This window comes from Alexandromys fortis, unplaced genomic scaffold (genome assembly GCF_014885135.2).
Source record: "Alexandromys fortis isolate MF-2015 unplaced genomic scaffold, M_Fortis_MF-2015_v1.1 scaffold_60, whole genome shotgun sequence".
Classification (NCBI taxonomy): domain Eukaryota; kingdom Metazoa; phylum Chordata; class Mammalia; order Rodentia; family Cricetidae; genus Alexandromys; species Alexandromys fortis.
Window position 1 is genome coordinate 8,140,689 of NW_026067946.1, and position 25,422 is coordinate 8,166,110.

The 25,422-nt window shown below is 41.4% G+C and overlaps 1 protein-coding gene across 1 annotated transcript in view; it reads right to left on the reverse strand.

Annotated features, from left to right (window-relative positions):
• Positions 1–25,422, reverse strand: part of Lvrn (laeverin) — a 55,042-nt gene that overhangs the window by 11,930 nt on the left and 17,690 nt on the right. Inside the window, exons 4-18 of the mRNA XM_050149283.1 lie at positions 21,760–21,886; positions 18,930–19,084; positions 17,609–17,722; positions 13,899–14,042; positions 12,818–12,883; positions 12,664–12,729; positions 11,778–11,950; positions 9,917–9,993; positions 9,312–9,451; positions 8,671–8,726; positions 6,384–6,537; positions 5,071–5,165; positions 2,601–2,708; positions 1,571–1,744; positions 1,060–1,197 (exon numbers count right to left, since the gene is read on the reverse strand). Coding sequence (XP_050005240.1) covers positions 1,060–1,197; positions 1,571–1,744; positions 2,601–2,708; positions 5,071–5,165; positions 6,384–6,537; positions 8,671–8,726; positions 9,312–9,451; positions 9,917–9,993; positions 11,778–11,950; positions 12,664–12,729; positions 12,818–12,883; positions 13,899–14,042; positions 17,609–17,722; positions 18,930–19,084; positions 21,760–21,886 — 1,787 coding nt within the window. The remainder of the gene's footprint in view (positions 1–1,059; positions 1,198–1,570; positions 1,745–2,600; positions 2,709–5,070; positions 5,166–6,383; positions 6,538–8,670; positions 8,727–9,311; positions 9,452–9,916; positions 9,994–11,777; positions 11,951–12,663; positions 12,730–12,817; positions 12,884–13,898; positions 14,043–17,608; positions 17,723–18,929; positions 19,085–21,759; positions 21,887–25,422) is intronic.

The window sequence follows — 25,422 nt, forward strand, 5'->3', positions numbered from 1 at the left end:
AAAAAACCAAAAAAAAAAAAAAAAAAAAAAAAGAATGGCCAAGATTTAAAACACTGATGGCAACTTATGCTGGAGAGGATGTGGGGGGGGGAAAGGTAACACTTCTGCATTGCTGGTGGGAATGCAAGCTGGTACAGCCCCTTTGGATATTACTATGATGATTTCTTAGAAGATTAGGAAACAATCTTCCTCAAACCCAGAAATACCATTTTTAGGTATATACCCAAAGGATGCTCAATTGTATCAGAAGGAAATATGCTCAACTATGTTCACAGCAGCATTGTTTGTCATAGCCATAACCTGGAAACAACCTAAATGCCCCTCAACTGAAGAATGGATAAGGAAAATGTGGTACATTTACACAACAGAATACTACACAGCAGAAAAAAATGACACCTTGAAATTTGCAGGCAAATGGATGGAGCTAGAAAACATCATATTGAGTGAGGTAACCCAGATCTAGAAAGGTAATTATCATATGGATGCATTCATATATGGTTTTTAGACATAAAGCAAAGAAAACCAGCTTACAAGTCACAATCCCAGAGAACCTGGACCCTAAGAGAGACCTATGTGGATCTAATCTACATGAGACATAGAAAAAGACAAGATCTCCTGAGTAAATTGGGAGCATGGGGACCATGGGAGAGGGTTGAAGAGGAGAGGAGATGGAGAAAGGGGAGCAGAGAAAAATGTAGAGCTCAATAAGATCAATAAAAAAGAAACTCCAAATAAAAGCATAAATAAATTACAAAAGAAGAGGTAGGATTGCCCTGATGGCTGTGCTGATGGCTGTGTCAGTGTGGGCAGGCTCAGTAGAGCTGGTTCTGCCCCTTACTGGCTGACAGCAAAAAAAAAAAAAAAAAAAAAAAAANAAAAAGAACACACGACATGGAAAAATGTTGGAGGAAAGGGAATGGGTCTGATCAAAACACATCTTACACATGCTTGAAATTTTCAAACAATAAAAAATTCTTATCCAAACTGTATTCTCTAATCAAAATAGGAAAAAAAACAATTAATGACTGAAATGAAACTGAGTCTCAGGTTCCTTCTTACCTTTCACTCACAGCTGGCCAGTTGTTGAGTAGAAAGTCCTTGGCAACGTACTGGCCAACTTCAGATGCTGCCACAGCTTCTATTACATTTGTTTCATTAAAAGGATTTGGGTTCACGGTGACGACATACTCCATGAATCTACGAGAGTCCAGTTGTAAAATATATACAAGCTTTAAAAAGGCTTTGAAAAGCGCAAGGTTCTGCTGGATGGTGGTGGCACACGCCTTTAATCTCTGCAGGAGGCAGAGGCAGGGCAATCTCTGTGAGTTCAAGGCCAGCCTGATCTACAGAGCAAGTTCCAGGACAACCCAGAGTTATACAATAAAACCATATCTCGAAAAACCAAAAAATAAATAAATAAGTAAATAAATAAATAAATATTTTAAAAGCTCATGGTTCTAAGTTAATAATGTACAAATCTGACAAATATGTTTGTTTCCCTTTTCCTCTTTTTTGAAATATGAATTATGTTTCTCCAGCAAGAATGTGTATGGTAAATTGGTCATCTCACCTGTTAAGTATCCAGGGCTCTTTACTGCAGCTCATTGCAGGAATGAGACGGCTCCCTCTCTCTTCTTTTTCCTTAGTTATATTGATGTAAAAACTAAACAGAAAGTCCCACTCCTTGACAGTACCCAAAGCAATGCCGTTGCATAGAGCCACTCTTTGAATTGGATGAGGTATTCTGGAAGGCATAACGGGAGAAGGCATTCCCTGTGGTAGCTCAGGACCACACTTATTCAAGTAGCCACATATTCAGTTGCAGACATTTAGTAAAGTTACTTGATATCTGTGCCATGAAGATTAAAGAGCTAAAGGGGCAAGTGGGGGGAGCTATTGTTAGCATTATGATAAGAAAAGGTCATTTGTTTAGCAGAGTTGTTGAGTCTTCAAAGAAGTAAATTATAATAGCTCAGCACACATTAATAAAGTAGATTGGTCTTGGCTTTCTGTATCACATTGCCTTAGAGTCCATCTGAGGTGGCAAATGAAAGGCAATAAAGTCCCAAACACCAGAGTCTCTGTTCTTAATGAGACTGCAGACTCAGATGGGAGGCTCCGACGTGTCCACAGATAAAACATTACCAAACAACCCTAAAGAGGAACCTATTAAGATGTAAAACCAGCCCTGCCAAACTGTAAGTGCTTAGTGGAAGAATAATCCATCAGCAGCCAAAGGCCTCAGTCTCAAGTCACTACTGAATGAGTCCTAATCTGTAGTTACCCTCAGACCTAATTTAGATCATCTCTTTTCACTTGGGAGGCAGGCAGCAGATATCTGTGAATTGGAGCCAGCCTGGTCTACAGAGCGAGTTCCAGGACAGCCAGGGCTACGCAGAGAAACCCTGTCTCAAAAAAAACAAACAAACCAACAGTAATTATTTTTTTCCAGGAAAGGGTGTCTGAAAAGGAATTGAGAAGCTCAACCAAGTGCAAGCAAAAAACGACCACTCCCAACTATTAGTACCACCACCAGGGTAGAGACAACTACGGGCGCTGACACAGGAGCGGAGCAAGGAGGGCGACACTGTAGCCCTTACGCAATCTCTGGGTCGGCCATCCATTTTCTGAAGAGCTCTTTGGACAGCTGGAGACAGTCTTCAAGACCCAACCAACAGGCAGTTTCAAACACTTTTTCCACTGATAGTCTTGAAGGAAAAGACAAAGCAGAGCTGTTAATTTTGAAGTATCACCCTCATTTTCTCTGCTTCTAAGAGTGTGTGTTTCACACGACAATGAGAACTTTAAAATATCCTCTAGCAACATTAAGTTTTTCTCTTTTTAAAAAAATAGCTTTTATAATGGTGAACTTATTAAAGATTCATAAAAAAAACATTTTCAGAGAATTTTTGGGCACCAGAAAAGCTCCTAACAAATAGTGTCTTTTAAAATTAGAAATAAATTACTACCCTCACTCATCTCCCTTAAAGATGCATGGCTGTGCACATGCTCCACACCTGCTGTCAATTTTCTTTCCCCTCTTTTACAATAATCCATTTATGGATTAAAAATATCTGTAGCCTATCTGATATAAGACGCTGAAAAGTTTTCTTTCGGATCTAATATGCTAAAATGTTATCTCCATTCAGGAAAAGTTCCTTTATCCCCCTGTACAATTTGCTTTCCCTTGCTAAGAATCAAATGAGTTCAGAACAAGAACAAACACAAGAAAGCCATGCTTTGGTGTGTGTCTTGCTACAGTCACCAAGTATGGGGTCTCAGCAAAAGTCAGTGAGTGTTCTTTGTCCCACCCTCCGGTGTCAACATAGCCTCCTCTGACATTATGATAAGCAAATTTGGAATGTGCACAGATGGAGGTCCCCTGACAGATACTCTTAGAAATCTGTTTATGTGTTTGCTTTCTCTCTCCACCCATCCCAAAACTGGGCTAGCTGCAACAAGATGGGATTCTGTGAAAATCAGCCTCTCCCAGAAGTTGCTGGAGCAGAAACACTAGCCCGGGATGCTATGAAATGTAAGCTACTTTAGTCTGCTTTAGGAGAGCCTAGTCTGTGTCTGGTTAACACACGTGATGCATGGTTGAGTATCTTTGTGCCTTCCAGTTCATTCACACAATCCTCTCATACACACACTGTCTGTGTACCTACCTACCCAATTCTACAGGCTTCTAATAGACTCTGGCATTAACTTCTACTCCCTCAGCAGGATACTACTAAGTAAGAAAGATTATATTTTTGTGTATCTTTACTACTTGTTTGGTGTGGTTGGTTTAAGTTCAATGTTTCTAGAAGCTGTAGCTATAGTTGTTGACTACCATCCATCCACCTCTAAGTCTAGAAGTCTGACATCCATACACAAACAGAACAGAAGTACCACAGCCTCATGTTGCCTTTCACCTCCCTCCTAAACCATCATGAAAATGTATGGAGTCCCCATAGGACAGTCATTTCCAGTAATTAAGCATGATCATATACAAGTGACTGATAAGTACTGACTGTCAACCTAGTTCATATTTGCATCAGGGTGCACTTCTTGCTCACAAGAATACAGAGAAGTATTGGGTAACTAGCTAGACACTAGCAGGCTGACAGCACCTGAAGGATGGACCCCATCTCATAATCAGCCCTAAGCCCTCATCCCCTGTGTCTCTAGTAACACCCAAGTCTTGCAGTGATGGATAAAGGAGGGGGAAGTATCACAATTGTCTCTCTGAAAACTTAAGACACCATATAAAGAGGAGGAAGGTGCAAGTAGTGGGACTTTATTGAGGCCCATCCATTGCAAAGGTTGTTTCGTCCTCGTAAAACATGTGTTTTTATAGATTCTTCTTTAATTCTTTTTTATCTGCTTCGCTCTATAAGTTTTGGTCAAAAGACCAGGATAAGAGTTGTGTCTCTAACCCTGTGTAGAGATGTGACCTTATGAACTGCCAGAAAAATTCCTGCCTAGCAGGAGGCTCTCTGGTAAAGAGCAAGTTTCTTCTCTTGAGTGTTAATCCAGACTGGCTACCTATAAGGAAATGGCCCCTCAGAAAAGGTTTAGTTTTCAACATACACTGACGTGTAGGTAGGCACAACTCTTTTGATGTCATCTTTCATCCCTTAAGGTTACCCCACTTTACTCTGCAGGAAACTCTGTCTTCTACACGAAGTCCTGTGTGTCTTGTCTGATTTTTTACAATGGAAAATACAAAGAGTAGGGAGCCAAGAAGTATCCAGACAGAGTCCACTTTTCCCTTGGTAGATGGCCTTAGCATAACCCTTCACCCATACCAGGACACACTTAAGATTTCCGTCAGTGATTTAACTTTTGCAAACACAGAGTTTAAACTTCCATGTGTGCATGCATGTGCCTTGCAGGTCAATTAACTCAAGCTATTGCTTCCTCTGAAAACACACAGGTCTGGAGTTACAATTCTCAAGTAGCATACAAACTCAGTAATAGGTACTAAGATTTTAGTTATTAAAAAAGATTCTGTTTCACAAATCTGGAAGCTTATCCATTAAGATGAGTTATTTTATTCAATTTTGACAAATTAAAAATACTCACAGAGCTAAATAATCATCTTGTAATGCTGCCACATTTTTTCGAATTAAAGTTGAACAAGTATTCCATATTGAGTTAATTCTCTTTAGTAAATACTTCTATAAACCACAAAGAAAAGTTACAATTATTTTTGGCACAAAACACTGAGTTCCCAGCATATTATTATTTATCTGAAAGATATTAATAGAGAAACGACAGACTTTTTTTCAGAAATGATCTTTGTCACTGAATATACTGATTTATTTTTAAACTTCTTCAGGTTCAGTTACTTCACATATAAAATCACAAGAAATAGCACAGAGTGAAAGCCTAGTAAATGTTAGCAATTGCTCTCGTTTGCTAGCAGCCTAAATCTGGCAAATACAGAAGTCAGGCACTCATTAACATGACTGAGAACCAACTAGATGCTATCCATCCACTGAAACTCTCTGAGGCAGCCCAACTGTCACTTGTACTGATTTGGCCAAAACCAGTCATGAGAAGCCAGAGACCCTCCTGTAAGTCATCCTCCTTACATTCGGTTAAGCTCCCCACACCACTTTGGATATTAGGAAAGGGAGCATCTGGATGGAACCTGGGGTGTTTACAACATCTCCCTCAGAATGACCCAGAAACTCACTCGTAATCATCACTCTCTGGTTGGCTCATGGACCTTGGCTGTCCAGCGATTGCTTCTAAACATCTATTCTCATCTTCCTTTCAAATCCTACTGAAGAGCTACTTATGGGAATTTTCACTTTTCTATTCCTTCACTGATGGTAGCATATCATCGTTTTATTCATAAGTGTTAATTTCTTTCTCTCCCTAATAGTGAGAGTGGCTTTGGAACTCTTATTTTTCTGGAACATATTTCCTAGGATGAATTTGCTGATTCCCTTAAGACATAAGTATTGGGGTCATGAACACAGGGTTGATAAAAAACAAAACTATTGATTTGCCTACAAATCTCTTTGGGAAATTGTTCCTGACATATACTGTTTTTCTATAAGAGGAAGATATATAAATTCCACTTCTGGGATTCTTTTTCTTTTCTTCTTTCTGTCTTTTTGTTTGTTTGTTTTTTATATTCATCCTCACTTCACTAAGAATGTAAAACCCTGCCAAGCTTCTCCTTCACTCATCTCTAAGGACCTGTTTATGGCTAATAGATTTTTTTCTAAGAATAATCACTTGTGGCTAAAAAGAAATAAATCACCTAACATCTGGAATGAATAGAGCATTGCTTTTGGAAAGGCCTGTCACACAGATGCTGGCCAGAACACAGAGAGAGGCAAAGAGGGTTGGTTTAAAAGCCACATAACAAAGCATGAAATTACCTTCAATAATGGGTATATAGCATAGTTGTTCACATCAGAAATAACATCCCTGTTTATCAAGTTTACCAAGACTTCAAACCACACTAGGATCTCATCTTCTTCAGCAAGGTACTTGGTTAAATCAAGTGCTGTCTCAATTTCAATATAATTGTTTCTGTTTGGTTTAAAAAAACACACACTCAAAAAGCCTTGACCTGCTAAAAGATCTTCTCTCTTTCCATTTCTGCTCCATTTTTCAATGTCTAACTTCAACAAGATGTATGGCCAAACAAAGTAGAAAGGTGACAGACGTCCCAACATATCTGTAACACAGAACTTAACAAATGCTGCCAGGCTTTTGCAGCCACCTGGATCATTCAGACATCCACACGACAAGCTGTAGAAAACCCAGGCCAATTGCTGAGTTATGGAATATTGAGTATTTGTTGTGTGTTCTTACAAATATATACATCCCATTCAAGAGTATCAATGAGCATTCTTGGTCTAATGCTTCGGCCAGCTGCTGGTGGGCAGAGAAGCCAGCATGTGACACAGTAGTTGCCTGCAGCTGAGAGCATCATGGGAGTTCAGCTGCTACCTAGGAAGCCAAGGAGGGGTCTCAGAAAGTTCTCAAAGCATACACATGGAAATTCAGAGAAGGCCTCAGGACAGCAACACTTGAGGAGAACGCCCAAGGCCATGTGAATTGAAAGAGGTAGAGAAGGAGAAATAGTGAGGAGCAGAGTGGTGGGCTGGCAAAGCCAAGAGGCCGGATGTCTTGTGTGCAGTGAAAGGTGAAAGTAGCTAATCAGGTCATTCTGTGTCTAATGAGAAACAAAGATAAGGGATCAGGTGGTTCAAATCTTAGGAGAACATTGAAAAGCAGGATAAAGAGTTAAGATTTCTTGGGAAGCCTAGGGTTTTTGAGCAACCAAAATAATGTGGTAGACACCTAAATAATGTGGTAGACACCTAAAACGTCTACGGTTGCAATGCTGAAAGGGATTTAAGTTCCATTAGGAACTCAAGGTAACTAAGGGTTGAAAGCTAAGGAAAGAGACTAGATGAAAGATGATAGAAATGGCTTAGTACATAAGTAGTAAAAGTAGTAAGGTGCTACTTGTCACACACACATACAGGAGAGAGAGAGAGAGAGAGAGAGAGAGAGAGAGAGAGAGAGAGAGAGAGGAAAGAGAGGGAGGGAGGGAGGAAAGAAGGGAGAGGGAGAGAGAGTCCAAAATAATATAATATTCAGTGGTTAAGATAATGGGTTGAAATGACTAAACGTAAGACAAGGAAGAAAAGAGGGTGAGATGTCCATTTAGAACATAATTAAGTATCTTATGTTCTAAAAATCTTAGCATCTGACTGAGCCTTGCACCTAATAAGACAACCGCCTAAATCATAAGACCAAATGAGTCATCCCATGAAAAGAAGGACAATGACACAAACATAACCGTGCTTAAGGATGCTCACAGTGATAGGAAGAAGTGAAGTCAGAAAAGCAAGCGTTTGTGTCAACATGTCAAGAAGCCAGAAGGATGAGGCCTGGAGGGTGAGCCCAGGCGTACCCAAGCCTTAGTCACTCCAGAGCGGTTGTCAGCCAGGCATTGAGCAACAGGTGCAGAGGGAACAGTCAGCAGAGAAATGACCAATACTCAACACATGTGGCAGGCATGAGGGAGGACACACTAGGAAATTTATTATATAATAAAGAATATATATACTAAAATACGTAAATTAAAGAATAGACATGGTCTTTATATAGATAAAGGATATATATCTTTCATTTTATTGAGTAAATATTTAAATCCTGGACATATAATAATATTTCTGGTTAAACAGGGGCATGACTTACACTAAACAACCCTCGTACATACATATAAAATTTATAATTCTGTAGTGTATCAGAATATAACCCAGATATCACTATTAGTATAGCTGTCAGCTATCACCTTGCATAACTTCAAGATCTCAGTGCTTAGTCTATCTATATACAACAATTTACGTTATAACATCCCACTGAGAACATAGAATTCGGCCCTAATCTTATGTTTATTTGTTGGTTGTATGTGTGTGTGTGTGTGTGTGTGTGTGTGTGTGTGTGTTTCACTGTCTCGCAGCAATCCTCCTGCGTTATGAGCTGAATTGCGGGTTTGAGCAATCACGTCCTGCTTTTGACCTTATCCTCAACTAGTTAAGGCCTCTCTGCATACTAAAGAACCAATTCCATAGTCCCAAGTCTATCATTTTTATAAAGTTTTCAAGACACACCCCCTTTAACAGTGAGAGTAGAAAAGACACTTACTTAGACAAGGCGAATGCATCGCTCACCAGCTGCAGCCTGGTAATGGCAGGAATGGCCTGCAGGGAAAAAAAAAAAAAACCCAAACATGGTCAAACAAAGAGGAAGACATCTTCAAAACAGCAACTTCAAGACCATCAGTGCCTGAAACACCCTTCCTAAGAGATTGTCTCCTAGGTAGAGAAATTGTGGCCACGAAGAATGGCCCATAATTTACTTAGTATGTATGTGGTTTTGATGAGATCCTTCTGATATCAATCAGAATACTTACGCTTGGCAGAAATTTTATGAAAATACTCCCCTAACACAGATCGTGTTAAAAAAAAAAAAACAAAGCCTAAAACTGATGTTTAAAAACTTCTCCAAAAGAGAATGTATGTATTGAATACAATTACAATGTCTTTCTTATTTTCAGGAAAGTTTGGCAGATCATAAATAAATGGTATCTAGCACTTTGTATGCAGCACAGAGAGATTGTATCAGATGGCAACTGCACTCTCAAGATTTCACAGATGTGACCCTGTACCCCATATTCATGGAAAGGCAGGGGCCCATTGGCAGCCTAAATCTGTACACCTCTCTCTGACCATTCAACACTGACAGCTCACAAACTGCTTAATTAAAACACCAAAACCAACCCATACCTTAGGGTCCTTTTCAAGCTGTTGATTTAATTTCTTCCAACCTAACTCGTCATAATTAACTCTGTAATATCCAGTCACGTTGAAGTTTAAAGTCAGCCAGTCACTGTCAGAATCTGAAAGTTGCATCTCAGGGAATACCACTACCAAAAAAAATTTTTTTAAAGATTTTAGTACATTTTTTTATTTAATACATTCACACTTCTAAACCAGAAGCCAATAAAATAAAAGTTTTTTTTTTTTTGATTTTTGAGACGGGGTTTCTCTGTAGCTTTTGGTTCCTGTCCTGGAACTAGCTTTTCTAGACCAGGCTGGCCTCGAACTCACAGAGATCTGCCTGCCTCTGCCTCTCAAGTGCTGGGATTAAAGGCATGCGCCACCACCGCCCAGCCGTAAAGATAGTTCTTAAGTATATATCGGTCTGCCATATAACTAAATTTTCATGTATAATTTACTTCAATTTGAAGCATTTTTTAAAGCTCCGTGTTCAACAATAAGGTTTCCAAAAACTTGACATTTTAACAAGTGTCTATCTCTGTTTTTATATATGTGTATATATGAAGGTGTGTATATGTGCATATGTAACACACACACACATGTTTACTTACTGCTGCTTCTGTCTAGCCAGACTAAAGGTTGTGTGGTTCCAGTTTTCATCCAAAAAATTGGGACAATCCATGTGTTACTTTTAGGAAGAAAAGAAAAGAATTAGCTATTTTCACATACAAGAATATACACTCAGCCCACATTGAAGAGATGCCAAAGGAGCAGACCTCCAGGTCCACGGTCAACCCCAGCAAGGACTTGGGGCCTTTCTCTTTAGGGTTGCTTGCTGCTGTTTCTCCCAGCCAATGTTGCTCTGACTCTTTGTTATCCCTCCCTCTTGCTGTCTCTTATAGGCTCACCTCTTATAACATAGACAATTGCTGAGACTCTCCTGTCTGAAACATTGAAAAGTTGATTTTACTAAATTATAGCCACGTGGCCTCACTCTGGGTTATTCACATGCTTCTGACAGACCCAAATCAATCCATGTCCAGAGAGGTGATGGGTATTTTAAAAAAGCAAAAGCTTGCCAACATTTCAAAATCCTTCCCAGCCTGGAACTTTCTCTCCCTCTGAAACATGTTCACAGGCATCAGCGACAACATTTGCATTTACTGAACGTCTGCTTTTTCCTCCCACGCTGGTGGGTGTGAACTGGATGAATCGGCTGACCACAAGGACAGCGTTAGTCTTTTGGAAAGACACACAGTTCAGGCAGCGGTTTCCAATCTTCTTCTAACTCTCACATCTGGCATCTTAGCCCTTTAGCTAAGTCTGCCTTTATCTGCATGCCCAAGACTCCGCCCACTTCTCAAAGATTCACAGTATGACAGTGCAGAGGCCATTGGCCTTCTGTTTTACTCCCCTGGGGTTTTGAAGAAAGAGCAGGACTACTTGATTTGTTGTTGTTGTTATTGTGCATGTGTGTGTGTGTGTGTGTGTGTGTGTGTGTGTGTGTGTGTGTAATGGGGGGGGTTGTTCACATGTGCAGAAGTCAGAGGATAACTTTTTGAATTAGTTCTGCCTTTCCACCTTTATTTAACATGGATTTCAGGAATCAAACCATGTCATCAAGCTTGGGGGCAAACCCACTGGGCCATCTTGTCAGCTTCCTCTTGAAAATTTTTCTGATATTTCAAAATCATTCATTCATGCTGAAGTCTATTACAATGAGATATGAGGGTTAAAATTACCCAAAAACGGTTGCAAGTCGACAATCAGGGGAAGAAACAGGAGGAAGGAAGAAGGGAACAAGTGGTACGTTGCCACTACCCACTGCATCTTGGCATCATCTCCCCGTCCTATGTATGTTGCAGGCAATGCAACTGGAGCTCAGGCGACTTGAATTCAACCTGATTTGTGGAAGGCAGCATTTGAATCGGGTCTAAAGGCTACACTTTTAAAGTTGCAGATATGGCTTTCAATATATACCCGTGCATGTGTGTCGCACAACGTGAACACGTATGCACAACACTATCGCCAAGAATACAGTTCTATGTTCTCTCGGTTCTATGTCTAGGGGAAAGAATGCAATAGGATTTGCATTCTGAAAAGTTTTTTCTTTCTTTTTTTTTTTTTCTGAAAAGTTGTGTGACTGATAGCATCACCTTCTTGCCTCTCACCCAGAATCCCAAGTAACTCATTCCATCTGTTCGTCAGACAATGAGGAACACATAGAATTCTAATGGTCTGATCGCTCACGTGACTCTAAGTCCCAGATAAGAGCACACGGTGATCCCTAATTTCCGGCTTCTGGCCTTGCTCAGTACTTAGGGTTCCACCTCACCCTAGTATGCAGTGCCCTTACTTCAGGGAGTCCCCCAGCAGAAGGGCAGGTGCCCAGAAAACATTACACTTCCTCACTTCCATAGCACGGTTGCTCAGCCTCAAGCCTGGTGACAACAAAGGAACAAAGTAACCTACTTGTGGCTTACAAGAGTTCGATTTTCAGTCTTTTCGAGATAAAACGGCTCCTGTTTCATGACGCCCGTAGACACATTTAACGTGATCACTGGGAAGCCACCCTGGTATGTCCAGCTATCCATTATGTTCTTCACCGTTGTCGGCAACTGGATTATATTCTGCTCATCTATGGCCTGATTTTAAAAAGAAAACACAAAGCCAGATGTGGTTTATGAGCAGAACCTTGTGGGGCAGCAATCTTCCCCAAAAGAAGGGAAATAACCACCCCATCTTTTCTTTGTATGGCAATCACCAGTGGTTGATACTCAGAACTGTTGATTTCTACGCCGCTTTCCTCTGGGGTCTGGGAGAGGATTTCTTCCAGGACCCTCATGGGAACAGAATCTATGAATGCTGATGCCCTTATATAAAACAGAGCAGAGCTTCTATGTAAGTATGGGCTGCAATCATCTACAGGTGACTTGTAATGCCTTCACGATGCAAACTATATGTGAACATAATAGTTACTTTATTGTATTGTCTGGGGGATAATGGCCCCAGGAAAGTTCATATACGTTCAGGACAAACGGAAATTTTTCTATTTCTCATCTCAGATTGGTTGAATATACTGATAGGGAACCACAAACACAGAGATCTGACAATATGGATGGTCATTCATTCATTCATTCATTCATCCATTTATCCATTGAACGCGTATTTAGGGACCCAATAGACCATTCTCTATTTGGAGCGTAGGAGTACAGTGAAAACTAAATGAACACCTCAGAACTAAGGGGGATTTAAAAACAGGGAAAAGTCATGTTCCTGTGGGTCGCTCGTTCACTCCTGATCTTGTACTGCATCAGACAAAACTCCTCAGCAAGCAAGTGCCTCAGAGGACCGTTACCATTTGAAAATGTCTCCATAGATCGTCTTGCGCAGCATTTGCGTAAGAAAATGTCTCCAAGTATGACTGTGGAAACAGAGGAATTGCGGTTAACACAATAGGATGCCAAAGCAATTTGTGTTAGCTGTTATTGGTAACGCTCTCAGCTACTCACCTGAAGTGCACTGATAAACAAGTCCTGGCTCAGGAAACTGTCAAGCATCCGGGCCATACATGCTCCCTAGCACATAAAAAGACATTCATGAGCTGACCAAAATTCAGTATTTACACGGAGATACATTTTATTTTTATGAATACTGTCCCATGCTATGCTTCTGATCGCAATCTGTTCTTGAATTCCCTGTTCAAATTGTCCTCAAATGTGTTGATAAAATAGTAGATTGTCACTAAGTCGTGAGGAAAGAGTGAGCAAATGTCCTACATATAAAGAATCAGGGCATGCAAAAAAATTTAAATTACAATATTTTCATATAAGAATAAAATTCTATAAAACAGAAGTTTGGAGTTGGGGAGATGGCTCAGCCAGTAAAGCGCTCATTATGCAAGCCAGCAGGAGGACGAGCGGTCCCTCCTTAGAACCCATGGACAAAAGTTAAGTATGTGTGTTCGTAAGCCTAGAACTGGGGAGAAAAAACAGAAGAATCTCTAGTGCTAGATGACTCCCCTGCTTAACGAAATCAGCAAGCCCCAGGCCAATGAGAGACCATGCCTCACAAAAACAAAGTTGATGGCTTCAGAGGTACAACACCCAAGACTGTCCTCTAGCATCCAACGTGCATGTGCAGAGAGAGAGAGAGAGAGAGAGAGAGAGAGAGAGAGAGAGAGAGAGAGAGAGAAACCCATAAAAGTTTGCTTTTAAAGCATTGGGGTAAAAAAAAATAAAAATAAAAAAAATAAAGCATTGGGGTATAGCCAGGCAGTGGTGGGGTACCCTTTTAATCCCAGCACTTGGGAGGCAAAGGCAGACAGATCTCTATCAGTTCAAAAAACCCAAACAAACAAACAAACAAAAAAAGCTTCAAGCTATGCAAGTTATGCCCAATATCTAATATGACCTCGCCAACAATATTTGCTAAGTAAAGGCTGACTTTAAAGCACTTTCTGAGATCTACTAGGTAATAAGATTAAAGTTACTTTAACCTAAAGTTTTGAGGATGTAGCATTTTATCGTCCTTGGAATCCATTTTATGCAACTCTCGGCATGAGAACAGAAGAAAGCACGAACGTGTTCTTACCTTGTTGTAAGTATAAATGTTGAAGAGTTCTTTTATTTCATTTGTTTCTGTGAAATTTTCCACTTTAGTGGACACAGCTCCAGACCTCTGGAAATGATCTTCTCTGAGGACATCATGTAAGAAGTTAAAAAAAAAGATCTCATTCTATAAAGGAAAAGATTGAACCACATTAACTTCTGAGGGTCACAGTAATACAAAATCCAAGATCCCTAAGATAGCTCCCAAAAACCCACATTAAAATGGGGAAAGAATAATTAAAAAGTATCAAAATTATAATATATCCCAAACTTCAGAATTCTTTGAGCAGCAAAACGATAGGTCATCTTCCCTCCCGTCCTTCAGCTCTTGTTTTGATTTTTATGAATTACGAAAGAGCGTGATTCTAAGAGTCATGTATTTTCATCAAGATAGTTCCAGTCCGGTAGATTGTATTGTCAATTGAATCAGTGGCTCCTTCAAAGTGACTGGTATTTTTCCAGGTATATGCACAAAGCAAGAAACACGCTAGATGTATAAGTTGACAATGATGCTGGCATACTAAGTTACAACTATAGAGAATCCACAGACTAGATACAGTGTCTGCAGATCATTACAATGTACTGAAAGCCACAGGTCTGTCCAAGACACTGGCTTTCCCTTGGGCACATGGCAAGAACAATTTCTCTGTGATGTGAAGCGTGACAGATTGGGAGTGCAAGCTGGTATAGCCCCTATAGACATCAGTATGATGATTTTTCAGAAAATTAGGAAACAACCTTCCTCAAGACCCAGCACTTGATACATATATACCACTTTTGGGTATATACTATGCTATGTTCATAGCAAAATTGTTTGTCATATTCAGAACCTGGAAACAACCTAAATGCCCCTGGACCGAAGAATGGATAAGGAAAACATGGTACATTTATACAATGAAATACTACACAACATAAAAAATAACATCTTGAAATTTGCAGGCAAATGGATGGATCTAGAAAAAACCATATTGAGTGAGGTAACCCAGACCCAGAAAGACGATTATCACATGTACTCACTCATAAGTGGTTTTTAGACGTAAAGAAAACCAGCATACAATTCACAATCCTAGAGAACCTAGACAACAATGAGGACCCTAAGAGAGATATACATAGATCTAATCTACCTGGGAAGTAGAAAAAAGACAAGATCTCCTGAGTAAATTGGGAGCATGGGGATCATGGGAGAGGGTTGAAGGGGAAGGAAGAGACAGGGAGGGGAGCGGAGAAAAATGTAGAGCTCAATAAAATCAATTTCCTTTTTAAAAGGAAAAAGGGGAAAAAAAGAAAACTAATTTACAGCCAAGAGGAATTTGGGATGAAAAACCAATGAGCAGAGAATAGGAGAGATGCTGCACAGATAAGTCTGCGCCTCTGTGAGTGGGCTAGTCCCTGAACACCACGGAAAGCCTGAAATCGCTACCAGTGGGTTGGAATTCCGAGCTGACTGTCTCATGCCGGATGGCACATGTATCAGGTGAGCATTCCAAATCTTCTCCACTTTCATTTCTTTACGTTCTAATCAACTCCTTCGTATTCCTAAGTTTTGATTAACAACACCATCAACTAGGTTTACGTTAGTTACTTGATGTGTTACTATGACAAAATACCCCGTACTGCCAAAAGCAAAGTAAGGAAGACCAGGTTTATTTCGGTTTACAGTTCAGGAGTGCAGTTCATCGTAGCTGAGAGGTCATGGATGCAGGAATTCAAGGCAGCCAGTTGCTGCTCAGGAATAGTCAGGAGGCATCATTCATGCCCTAAGATAATCACTATCACAATGTTGATTTTAATATAATATTTCCCATTGAGGTAAAATGTCCTACTTATCAACATTTTGTTATATTACAACAATCGTTATATTAAAAACGAGCAGAAAGATAAACTGAAAGGAAGCAAAGCCAAACTTAGTTTGGTCAGTCACAGATGGATTTCTTCTTTTCCAAGTATAACAGATAAAACGTTTACGAAAAGCGAAGGGTTATGATAAATGGATGGACCGTTGTCAAGACAACGGACCATCAATACGCTCCTAACGGTTCTTTTACTCATGCAAGTCAGCAAATTGATCTCTGGTTTTCAGTTTCTCCATCTCAGAGCAGGGAAAACAACACTGTCCTTACCTAATTGTTTTAAAGACTACATTAATTTATAGTTCTTAGCAAAACGCCCAGTAAATAAAGCCTGCTTCACGACAGCTAACCACTTTAGGCTATTAATCATCATCATTTGTTGTTCTGAACAAACAATGTCTACAATTCTCTACCTGTACACGAGTGTAGATTAATAACAGTTGTGACATAGTATGCAACAGTCAGGAACCCCGTTCCACGACTGCATGAAATTCCTGTGCATCTCGTCTTATGGTGGTAGGAAAGGCAGCGTGAGGATGCAGGGGTCCTGCTCAGTGGTGGAGCTGTTGTCTAACGCCTGAGGCCTGGAGTTTAGGGTCAGAGCCATGCTTACACACAGGAAAGATGCTGTCAGCCCCATCACCAAGCCTGCTGCTTCCCTGAACTAGGCAGAAAAAGAAAGGCAGAGAAGTCAGAACTGGAGACTGAGAGCCCATGAGACCCTGGGTCTTGAAGAGCTGGTGAGCAGCAAACCCAGCACTCTCTTCCTCATCATCATCTTGGCCATCAGACTATCCCAGACCCCGAGGCTTCAAAGCCAACTCTGTCCCAGACAGGAAACGATCTCAGGAAAATCGCTGAAGCTTCTATAGAATGATCTCTGAACTCCCTTCTGGGACAACAGAACCTGTGCTCAGTGCAGGGAAGGAAAAGGGCACTGCAGAATGACAGCCTGGGGGAGGGAGCATAATCTAGGTCCTCTGGATTATGGCTCTGGTTCAGGATGTTAAAGTGGCTGCTCCATTTCAGCACTTCCAAGATATGGTGTGTTCAAAAATATGAAAATGTAGTCTTGATTTCCAAGTGGATTTAATAATATATAGAAGTGCCCATGATGACATGTGGGGTGAAGGCACATTAGAACCTTTTTCATTTGTTCTGATGTACACGTTGGTGGTACACAGAACTGGGTCCTTCCTTCCACCTTTACGTAGGTTCTGAGAATCAGAACCAGGTTGTCAGACTTGCACAGGTAGCTTTACCCACTAAGCCACCCTACCATACTAGCATAGAAATCTCCAAACAGGGTTGACAAGATGGTTCCGTGGGGAAGGACGCTTGCCCCCAGGCCTAGCAACCAGAGTTTGAACCCTCACACCCACATGGCAAAAGGAGAGAATGGATTCCCACTCGCTGTCGTCTGACCTCCGCATGTATGCCATGGCGTGTGCAGCCTGCCACACGCAATAATAAGTAAGCAAATATCAAAAAAAAATTTTGGTTTTACCAGACAGGATTTTGTAAAACCCTGTCTGTCCTGGAACCAGGTTGGCCTCGAACTCACAGAGATCTGCCTGCCTCTGCCTCCCAAGTGCTAAGATTAAAGGCGTGCGCCACTGCCACCCAGCTTAATATCAAAACTTTTAAGCCAAAAGAAGTTTCGTTATAAATGTCACTTAAACAAAATTAATAAGTAAAAGACTTGTAAGAAACAAAACATGACTCACCTTTGATAAGTGTCTTAGTAATTTAGTAGTTATTAGATTTGTCTGTGCTTTATAGATTTTTCAACAATGAATACACAATATTTTTATCATTGGGGGTAAATGTTTAAATTTCTTACCTTCGGAAGTTTTGGATAGAAGTAGTTAATTATCCCAAGTTCAAAATAAGATGCAAGGCCCTCGTTGAGCCAGATATTGTTCCACCAGCTCATGGTCACCAGGTTCCCAAACCACTTCGGAAGATATGAGAGAGAAGAAGGCATTTCTGAAATTGAAGTTATCTTTGCTGCAGATACCCACTAAGGAGGCGAGATGACAAAAAGCCGAACATGTCGTTTGCCATCAATAACAGAACTTGAAAGCATGGATCGCAAACATGGCTTGCTGTTTCACACGAGGAGGTATCAACCATGCTTTTTACAGAAAAGGCTGTGCCACTTCTGGTCACTGGAAACAGGCTTTGCTTTAAAACTGATCTTTAAGCACAAGCCTGGCTCACCAAATAGAAACTGTTGGCTTGACTCACTGGTTGCGTTTAGTTCAATAAAGCTGAAGTCCTCGGCTCTCACTTACCCCCTGCTAAGCTTGCGCCTCACCATCTAACTGGGACTTCATTGCAAGCAGATGATACTATGTTTTAGATTGTGATCTGGTCCACACCACATATGAGTCGCTCGAGCACATCTATACTCACTCTGTAATGTGTTGCAGCTGCGTTATTTTCTATTCAGGAAGAAGAGCGCAAGAGAAAGGATAGACGTCTTTGGGAAGAAAAACGCAACTCCCCAAATCAACAGACGCATACCCTGCTATCTAACCAAATTCTTACGGCGGTTGTTAGCAGCGTATGCTTTTAAAAACGTCACTTGGGTGACAGTAAGAAATAACACTGAGACAACTGATCAAAATTCACGTGAGTATGTGGACTGTGTAACCCGGGTGTTGTGTGGTCTTTTCTAAAACATGGGGTCACACACATCTAAGAAAATGCCGCTGCCATAGTTAAGGCTATTTTTTAGTTGACACAGTTGTGTTAATGGAATAGAGCCTAGAAGGTAGGTGTGAGCCTCTCCATCAAGTCAAATGCCTGCCCTCTTAAGATCCCAATATGATGCACACAGAGCTAAGAGTGTGCAGCTTTGTTACACCCTCTGCGGATGCCGCTTGATCCCTCCTATGCCCCTCACCGACAACCAGGCTGCATTCGCTGAGGCTCTTCCAGAATAAAATTAACCAGGTTCACAATACTTCAGTGGGTCGGACTCAGCTTGATGGACAGCATACAGACCTTTCTTGTTTAACACACAGATGTACATTTCATGAAACACCCCTCTGCCCCAAAATGTGGTGTGTGGCTGGTATTTCTTGGTATTGCTGCCTTGAGGAAAGCAGCTAGAAAAGACTTCCCTGTAAAATACAAAAGAATATTTCACCATGTACCTGGTGCCCAACCTCATGGGCAATAACAGCCAAGACCCTGACTCTTTCCTCTGTCAGTTCATCATCTGGTTCCAGCAACAAGGACGATTCATCAAACGTCAACAGCCCCCAGTTTTCCATGGCCCCGTTGTCAAAATAAGGCAAGGCAATTATATCTAAATGGATTTAAGAAGGGAAAAATTAAATCATCTTTTCTAATAAAAACATTGTTTTAGCTATAAATTATATCCAAATAAAGTCACAAGGTTACTGAAAAATAAAGGTTAGAGGAAACTTGTAAACTGACTGAAGAAAAGGTTGCTTTTTAAAAAAAACTAACACTGAAAATGGAAATCAGAGTATAAGTATCACAACCATATGAAAAGCAAAGAAAGATCAAATACTTCTGATAAAAGATTCATACCCCAAATCTAGAAAGAGCTCAAAATGCAACAATAAGACAAAATGGGCAAAATCTTTGCTCTTTCCTAGTCCCATGGGTCAGCAGGCCTCGGGATAGGCATCAGACTTAGTGACATTGCCCAACCCTCTAGACTCCTCCCCAACACATCTCCTCCCAATCCCAGACACTTCCCTCACAAAAGACTGTGCTGCCCTGCCCAACTCAGTTCTGTTTGCTAATCTTAGATTTTCTCTGCTAGCTAATCCCTTTTGCTTTCCCAGGAAACCCTCTACTCAAAGGATGAATGCAATCAGCACTCAGAATCTCGCCCTGACAGCTACAAGAAATCATTTCTTTTAGATACTGGTTGACTAATTTTAAAATTTCCTGAAATGACATCTTTTTACATGCATGTGTTCGTGTCTGTGTAATTGCGTGCACATGTGTGTGCATATGTACATACGTGTGTGTGTGTGTTGGGTGTATGTGGGGGGTTGGTGGGTGCCAATGCCATGGCACACATATGGAGATCAGAAGACAACCCATGGGAGTCAGTTTTCTCCTCCACTCTGTGGATCCCTGGGATTGAACTTGGGTTGTCAAGCTTGGCAGCAAGTGCCTTTCCTTACTGAGCCCCCTTGCTAGGCCTCTTCTAATGACCATTTTAAAAAATATTTTAAATTTTCAAATGAATACAATTTAATTAAGCAAAATCATTGGGTTTTTTAAAAAAAAAACAAATTATCACCATTCATTCCCACATGATCCTACATTATTTTATACAAACATTTAATTTTTCAAAATAACAACAGAAGCAACCGTGGGTCTAACACTTAACCCTTTAGAACTGACTGAGGTTGACCAGCTTTTTCTGCAAAATTCCAGATGATAAAATTTTCAGCTTCATATGATGTTTTCTGTCGTGTTTTGTATTTACTGTTCTCCTGCTTTGAAAAGATTATACATTCTATTTTATTTCATCATATAAAATCACTTTTGTGCTTGAAGCTTTAGAAAGGGTACTTGGTTTTCATTGCTGTGGAGTCTTCTGTTGAGTGCATGTCTTACCCTCCATCAATCCTCCTACCAAAGACCATTCTGTCTGAGCTAACCAATAGGAAAGGCGAATTATCCAATGAAGTGAAAGACATTCCAAGGTGAGCACAGTGCATATGGTGTGAAGAGCCTGGAAGACCGAGGAAGGCGCAGAGACTGTGCCAGGGCACCCATCATAGCCTGGAAGTACATCATTGTAAAGACATGGTTGGGATTCATACTCCATCCTCATGGCTGTGAGAAGCTACAGAGAGATTTTAAAGAGGACTTAAACATGATGGGTTCTTTCTCTGCAAAGATTCTGGCTTCACGTAGGAGGACAGGCTGGAGGGCGACACCACGTAAAGACTGTTCCGGCAGATGTGCACTAGCAACGAGTAGAAGTGTAAAGACAGTAAGTGCCTTGCAGGGCGAGGAAGAAAACAAAGTGTCTCATTGAATGGTCAGGATGCCGTGGGAGAACAAGGGTTACTCTGGAATCTTTCTTAATGTGCATATTTGTGTGTTTGTTTTACTGGCAAGAACTAGCTACCTTAACCTCCTCTAGCATGGAAGAGCTAGGAACTTGGTTTGCTAGCTCAGATGCCTGCTGCCGCCAGCTCCTTACCTGACAGGCAAAATGGGATTTCTGAGCAGGCTTAAGCTGCTCCCCCACTCTCTGCCCTACATCTCCCCTAAATTAAAATGCTTGAGCAGCAGAGACTCTGCAGAGCCTCACAGCCCAAATATTTTCTCCCCACCCTCTTCTACCATCTGCCTACATAGTGTTCCCAAGATTTCGGAAACACGGAAGAAGAAAATAAATTTACACGACATGCGCAATTTAAACAGAAGAAGAAAAAACCCACATTGAGCAACTCTCTGAGCTGAGCAGTTTGCAAAACGTTACAGGCAAATCATATAGATCTATGAGAGATCAGATATTTACACAAATCCTCAAGGATCATATTACATTCACACATGATTCTAATTTTTATGGCGAAACCTATAGATAAGAGCAAGTACTAAACCGATGAGTCACCGCTAGAGACTATCTAAAGTCTTGCTAGCTCATTAGCTGAAAGAATCCAGAGCCCAGCACTGCCCAGTGCTTTCTGTAAGTATGAGAGAGTTTTAAAAAGCCCCGTCTAGAGAAGGAAGCACCAGACACCCACGAGGGGGCAGAAATAAAAGTGGTGCAAGATACATAGCACCCAACAGAGAAAGCACGGGCAGATCTATCTCTGTGTTGGGAGCTATCAAGCACCATGGTGAACAGTCATGAGGCTAAGTCCAAAATAAAAGCTAAATGGCACCAATATGTTATTGGAGGTTCATTGATGTTCATGCGATCTCGACTCAGGGCCTGCAGAACAGAAATGTTGGGCATTGAAGATGTTTTAAATGTTTCACCTGTTTTAGGAAGCGAATAACTGATATTAAACAAATCCTCCAGAAATGAGAAGATGGGACCTGTGGCGTTCATAGCAAAGTCCACATTTCCATTTGCAACAGCGTCTTTCCGGGCCCAGATTCGGATCTAAATTAGAACAATTACACAACAATTAGGTAGAGCAATACTTGAGACGGAAAACTGTCACCTTGTCCATTTCGACTCCCTGTTAACTGTGGAAGAAGATGTATGCCTGTGGTGGTTTGAGAATGGTCCCCACAGTCTCACATATTTAAATACCTGGTCCCCCAGTTGTTTAGGAAGGATTAGGAGGTACGCCTTGTTGAGTGGGTGTCACTGTGGGATGGGCTTTGATGTTTCCACAGACTTGCAATATTCCCAGTGTTCTCTTTCTGCCTCCTGCTTACGGATCAAGATGTGAGCCTCCCTCTGGTCTACTGGTTATGGCGCTTTGTCTCAGAAATAAAAAAGCAACTAAGACAGTGCTTATATGTTTAAGTTCATATACGTGCTGAGAAAATCCCAGTAAGCAAAGTACTAACAGTGTGTTCCCCAGAGGTATGTTACATTAACTTTTACTTTGAAAATCTGTAATTGCTGGTCAAACTGGAAGCTGCAGGAAGAAGAATGAAAACAGGCCCTTATCCATCACCCTGCACAAAATTCAGTTTCAAATGGGTCAAGGATATCAGAGAAGGACACCATGACTCTGATTGAAATGAAAGCAAAGAATAGGCTTAAACTCATTGTCAAAGGAAGTGATTTCTGACAGGACATTGAGAGCATAGACATTAAGATCAATCATTAATAAATAGGACCTCATGAAGCTCAAAAGCTTCTAATTAGAAAAGGACATAATTTAAAAAAAAAAAACCTTGTAAAGTCTTATGATTTTAAACCTGTTGAAGCTAGCGAGTTATAGTCTCCACTCTTTGGCAAAGATGTTCCCATGTTTGCTGGTAAAAGGCGTCTCTGCCATTTAATGACCTTTTTATGTAAACACATTATTGCTTGGTGCCCGAGAATGAATCTGCGTAGCTTTCGTGACCATACTCCTGTTTCAACCCGAAGGGCTGCAGTGATGCTCTACAGCCTTTCTCTGTCAGTCATTTTTCATAGAACTGGGAATTGTCAATGCAGATGCCAAGGACGACACATGAAAATGAAAGTCCTTGGGACAAACGTTAGAGGCATGGGAACTCCAAAGTGTGTCCTTCTGTGAGTTCTGTTCACTTAAAGAAATGCTCTCTGCAGAGCCTTATCCAGAAAGGCTCAGCTTGAACAACAGCATCACAGAGGCACATGCTTTCCAGGAACAGATTTGTCTCACCATGCTCTTGTTTCTTTGGAACGTTCCTCTTGAATTATGTGATTCTTTTTATTATTATGTGAGAGTTTGGGAATGTTCCTTGCTCACAAAATGCAACCACCTGCTTTTGAGACTCTAGCCTGGATTCCCTCCCTGATTTCTTCCTCCTGGGTGCTGCAGAGGCCTCATTTAGTTGAAAAAAGATGGCCTCGGGCCTTGGATCTGCTTTTCCACTAAATTTATGGCTTCTGAGACCAAAGTTGGGAAGCCCCACTAGGCTTGGAAGAAACATTCTGCAGGCTGGAGCTAGTGGATACAAGCTGGGTTTTAGCTGTAGTCTTTTGCAAAATAATAGCATCAACAGTGAATAGTCGCTCATTAATTTTTCAGTATATGGCTCTCCTCCCACAAATGACCATTCTGCATGCCCAAAGCAAGACAAATGATGGATTTCATATTGGAGATGGAGAGTGTGTAGCCCCTAGGAGGAAGCAAGAAACACAAGCCAATATGGACCATTTTAGATGTAGCTGTAAAGGTCCTTCAAAATCACAGCTACCCCACCTGTGAGTTTTGATAGCCATCCCTGGACATGGCAGATGTGGACATCAGAGAAGATTGTTTTGCAAATACCTGTGCTGCCCAAGTCTACCAAGTTAGCCGTCTTTATCCCCACAGCGTGTTCTCTGTTTACCCTCATGCTTTACATAACCGCACTCTCTTACTGAGCAGGTAATTCTGGGATAAGCTGAACACTAGTCCCAGCTTGCATTTTGCATATCTCATAGAAGACCCAATAGATTTGCTCACTTTGTGGTGCTCAGCCATGATCAAGCACAGCCTTCTGCTGATAACGCAAGTCTTATTTTCTCTCTCTTGTTCCTTTTTGTTTCTACGGCAGCGTGAATGCTTTATAATAGGGCGATCTTCGAGGAAGAAACTGATTTTATCCTTTTGGAGGAATTGCCGGTTGCAAAGACTGACCATAAGCTCTTTGGTGTGGGCGTGAGGGACCACCTTGGGTCTCTCATTAGCTATGGAAAATGAGAGGCCTGCTGCTTCCTGCCAGGCTCAAACCATGCTTCTAAATCATGCCTAAGCAGATTCACTGGTCTACGCTATGATTTCTGACTAGGCCAGTGTTACATCTGTGAGTGTCAAGGACCTCCTAGTAATTATTCAGCAAGAGGAGCAGGGCCAGGAGCCAGCAGCTCAGGAGGATGATAAGCTGCTGCTTGCATCCAGCGCTCTGTGAGTGATTCATTAGGCGAGGAGGGCTGGCGCTTGACTCACCACCAGCCTGCTTGTCTCCATATGTCAATGGGATGAGCCTGGAAGATCTCAGCCCAGCCCGAGGGATGCTCAGCAAGCTGTACAGCTTGACCTTTCTCACCCAACGAAGCCAAGAAAATCCGAAAGAACTGGGCGTAAGGCACTGGCCTTAGTTACCTCCATATTCCATAACAGGGAGTGAGCAAGTGTGGAAAGCACTGTCACAGAAACCAAGATTCTTTCTAAAAATCTTACGCTCTCATGAGAATACAACAAGATAAAAATGAAGAATTTCAGGACAAAGGCTGCCCCCCCCTCCACTTTCCACGACTCTGAGGAAGTCTTGTACAGGGCCTAGCTCCGTAGTGGGAATGACGGTTAGCCTACACATGCCACGCCAGCGACTTGTTAGCGTCTTGCTTTTATCGCTCAGCGCCAGGGCCATCCTGGTTGCTAAACATGTTGAATCTCATCCAGTAAGCAGCGTATCTCCCAGGGCTAGCTCAACCATTGTCTGTTCTCTCCTGCCCTCCGGGAAAGCAGAAACAGGAGGTGGTGCTTAGAACGTGCCTTGAGGACTGGGCTTGATGTATAGTCTTTCCAAAGAAACCGTTACATAGAGCTTTTGTGGAAAAGTATAGCTTGCCCCTACCCTCCCCCCCCCCTTTATTTTTTTTTTAATTTAGTGAAAAGGGAAGAAATAGGATCTCACTATGTAGCCCCGGCTGGCCTAAAATTCATAAGCCTTGAGCTCTCAGGTGCAGGGATTACTAGTGTATGCTACCATATCCAGCTTGGTGCATCCCATTCCACGAAGCCACATTTCCATGGGACTTGGCAGGGGGAAGAGGAACACGGTAGTAAGTTATATGGTACAGTAGCTGAACAACATACAAACAGCACATCGCTCCCTGTGTGCGGGGCCCCTCGCTTGATGTGGGAGTGTCATATATCAATCTGTTGATTTCATTGGCTGAGCAATAAAGAAACTGCTTGGCTTAGCTTAGAGCATAGATGGGAGGAGTAAACAGAATAGAATTCTGGGCGGAAGAGGAAGTGAGGTCAGACTCTGCTCTGCTCC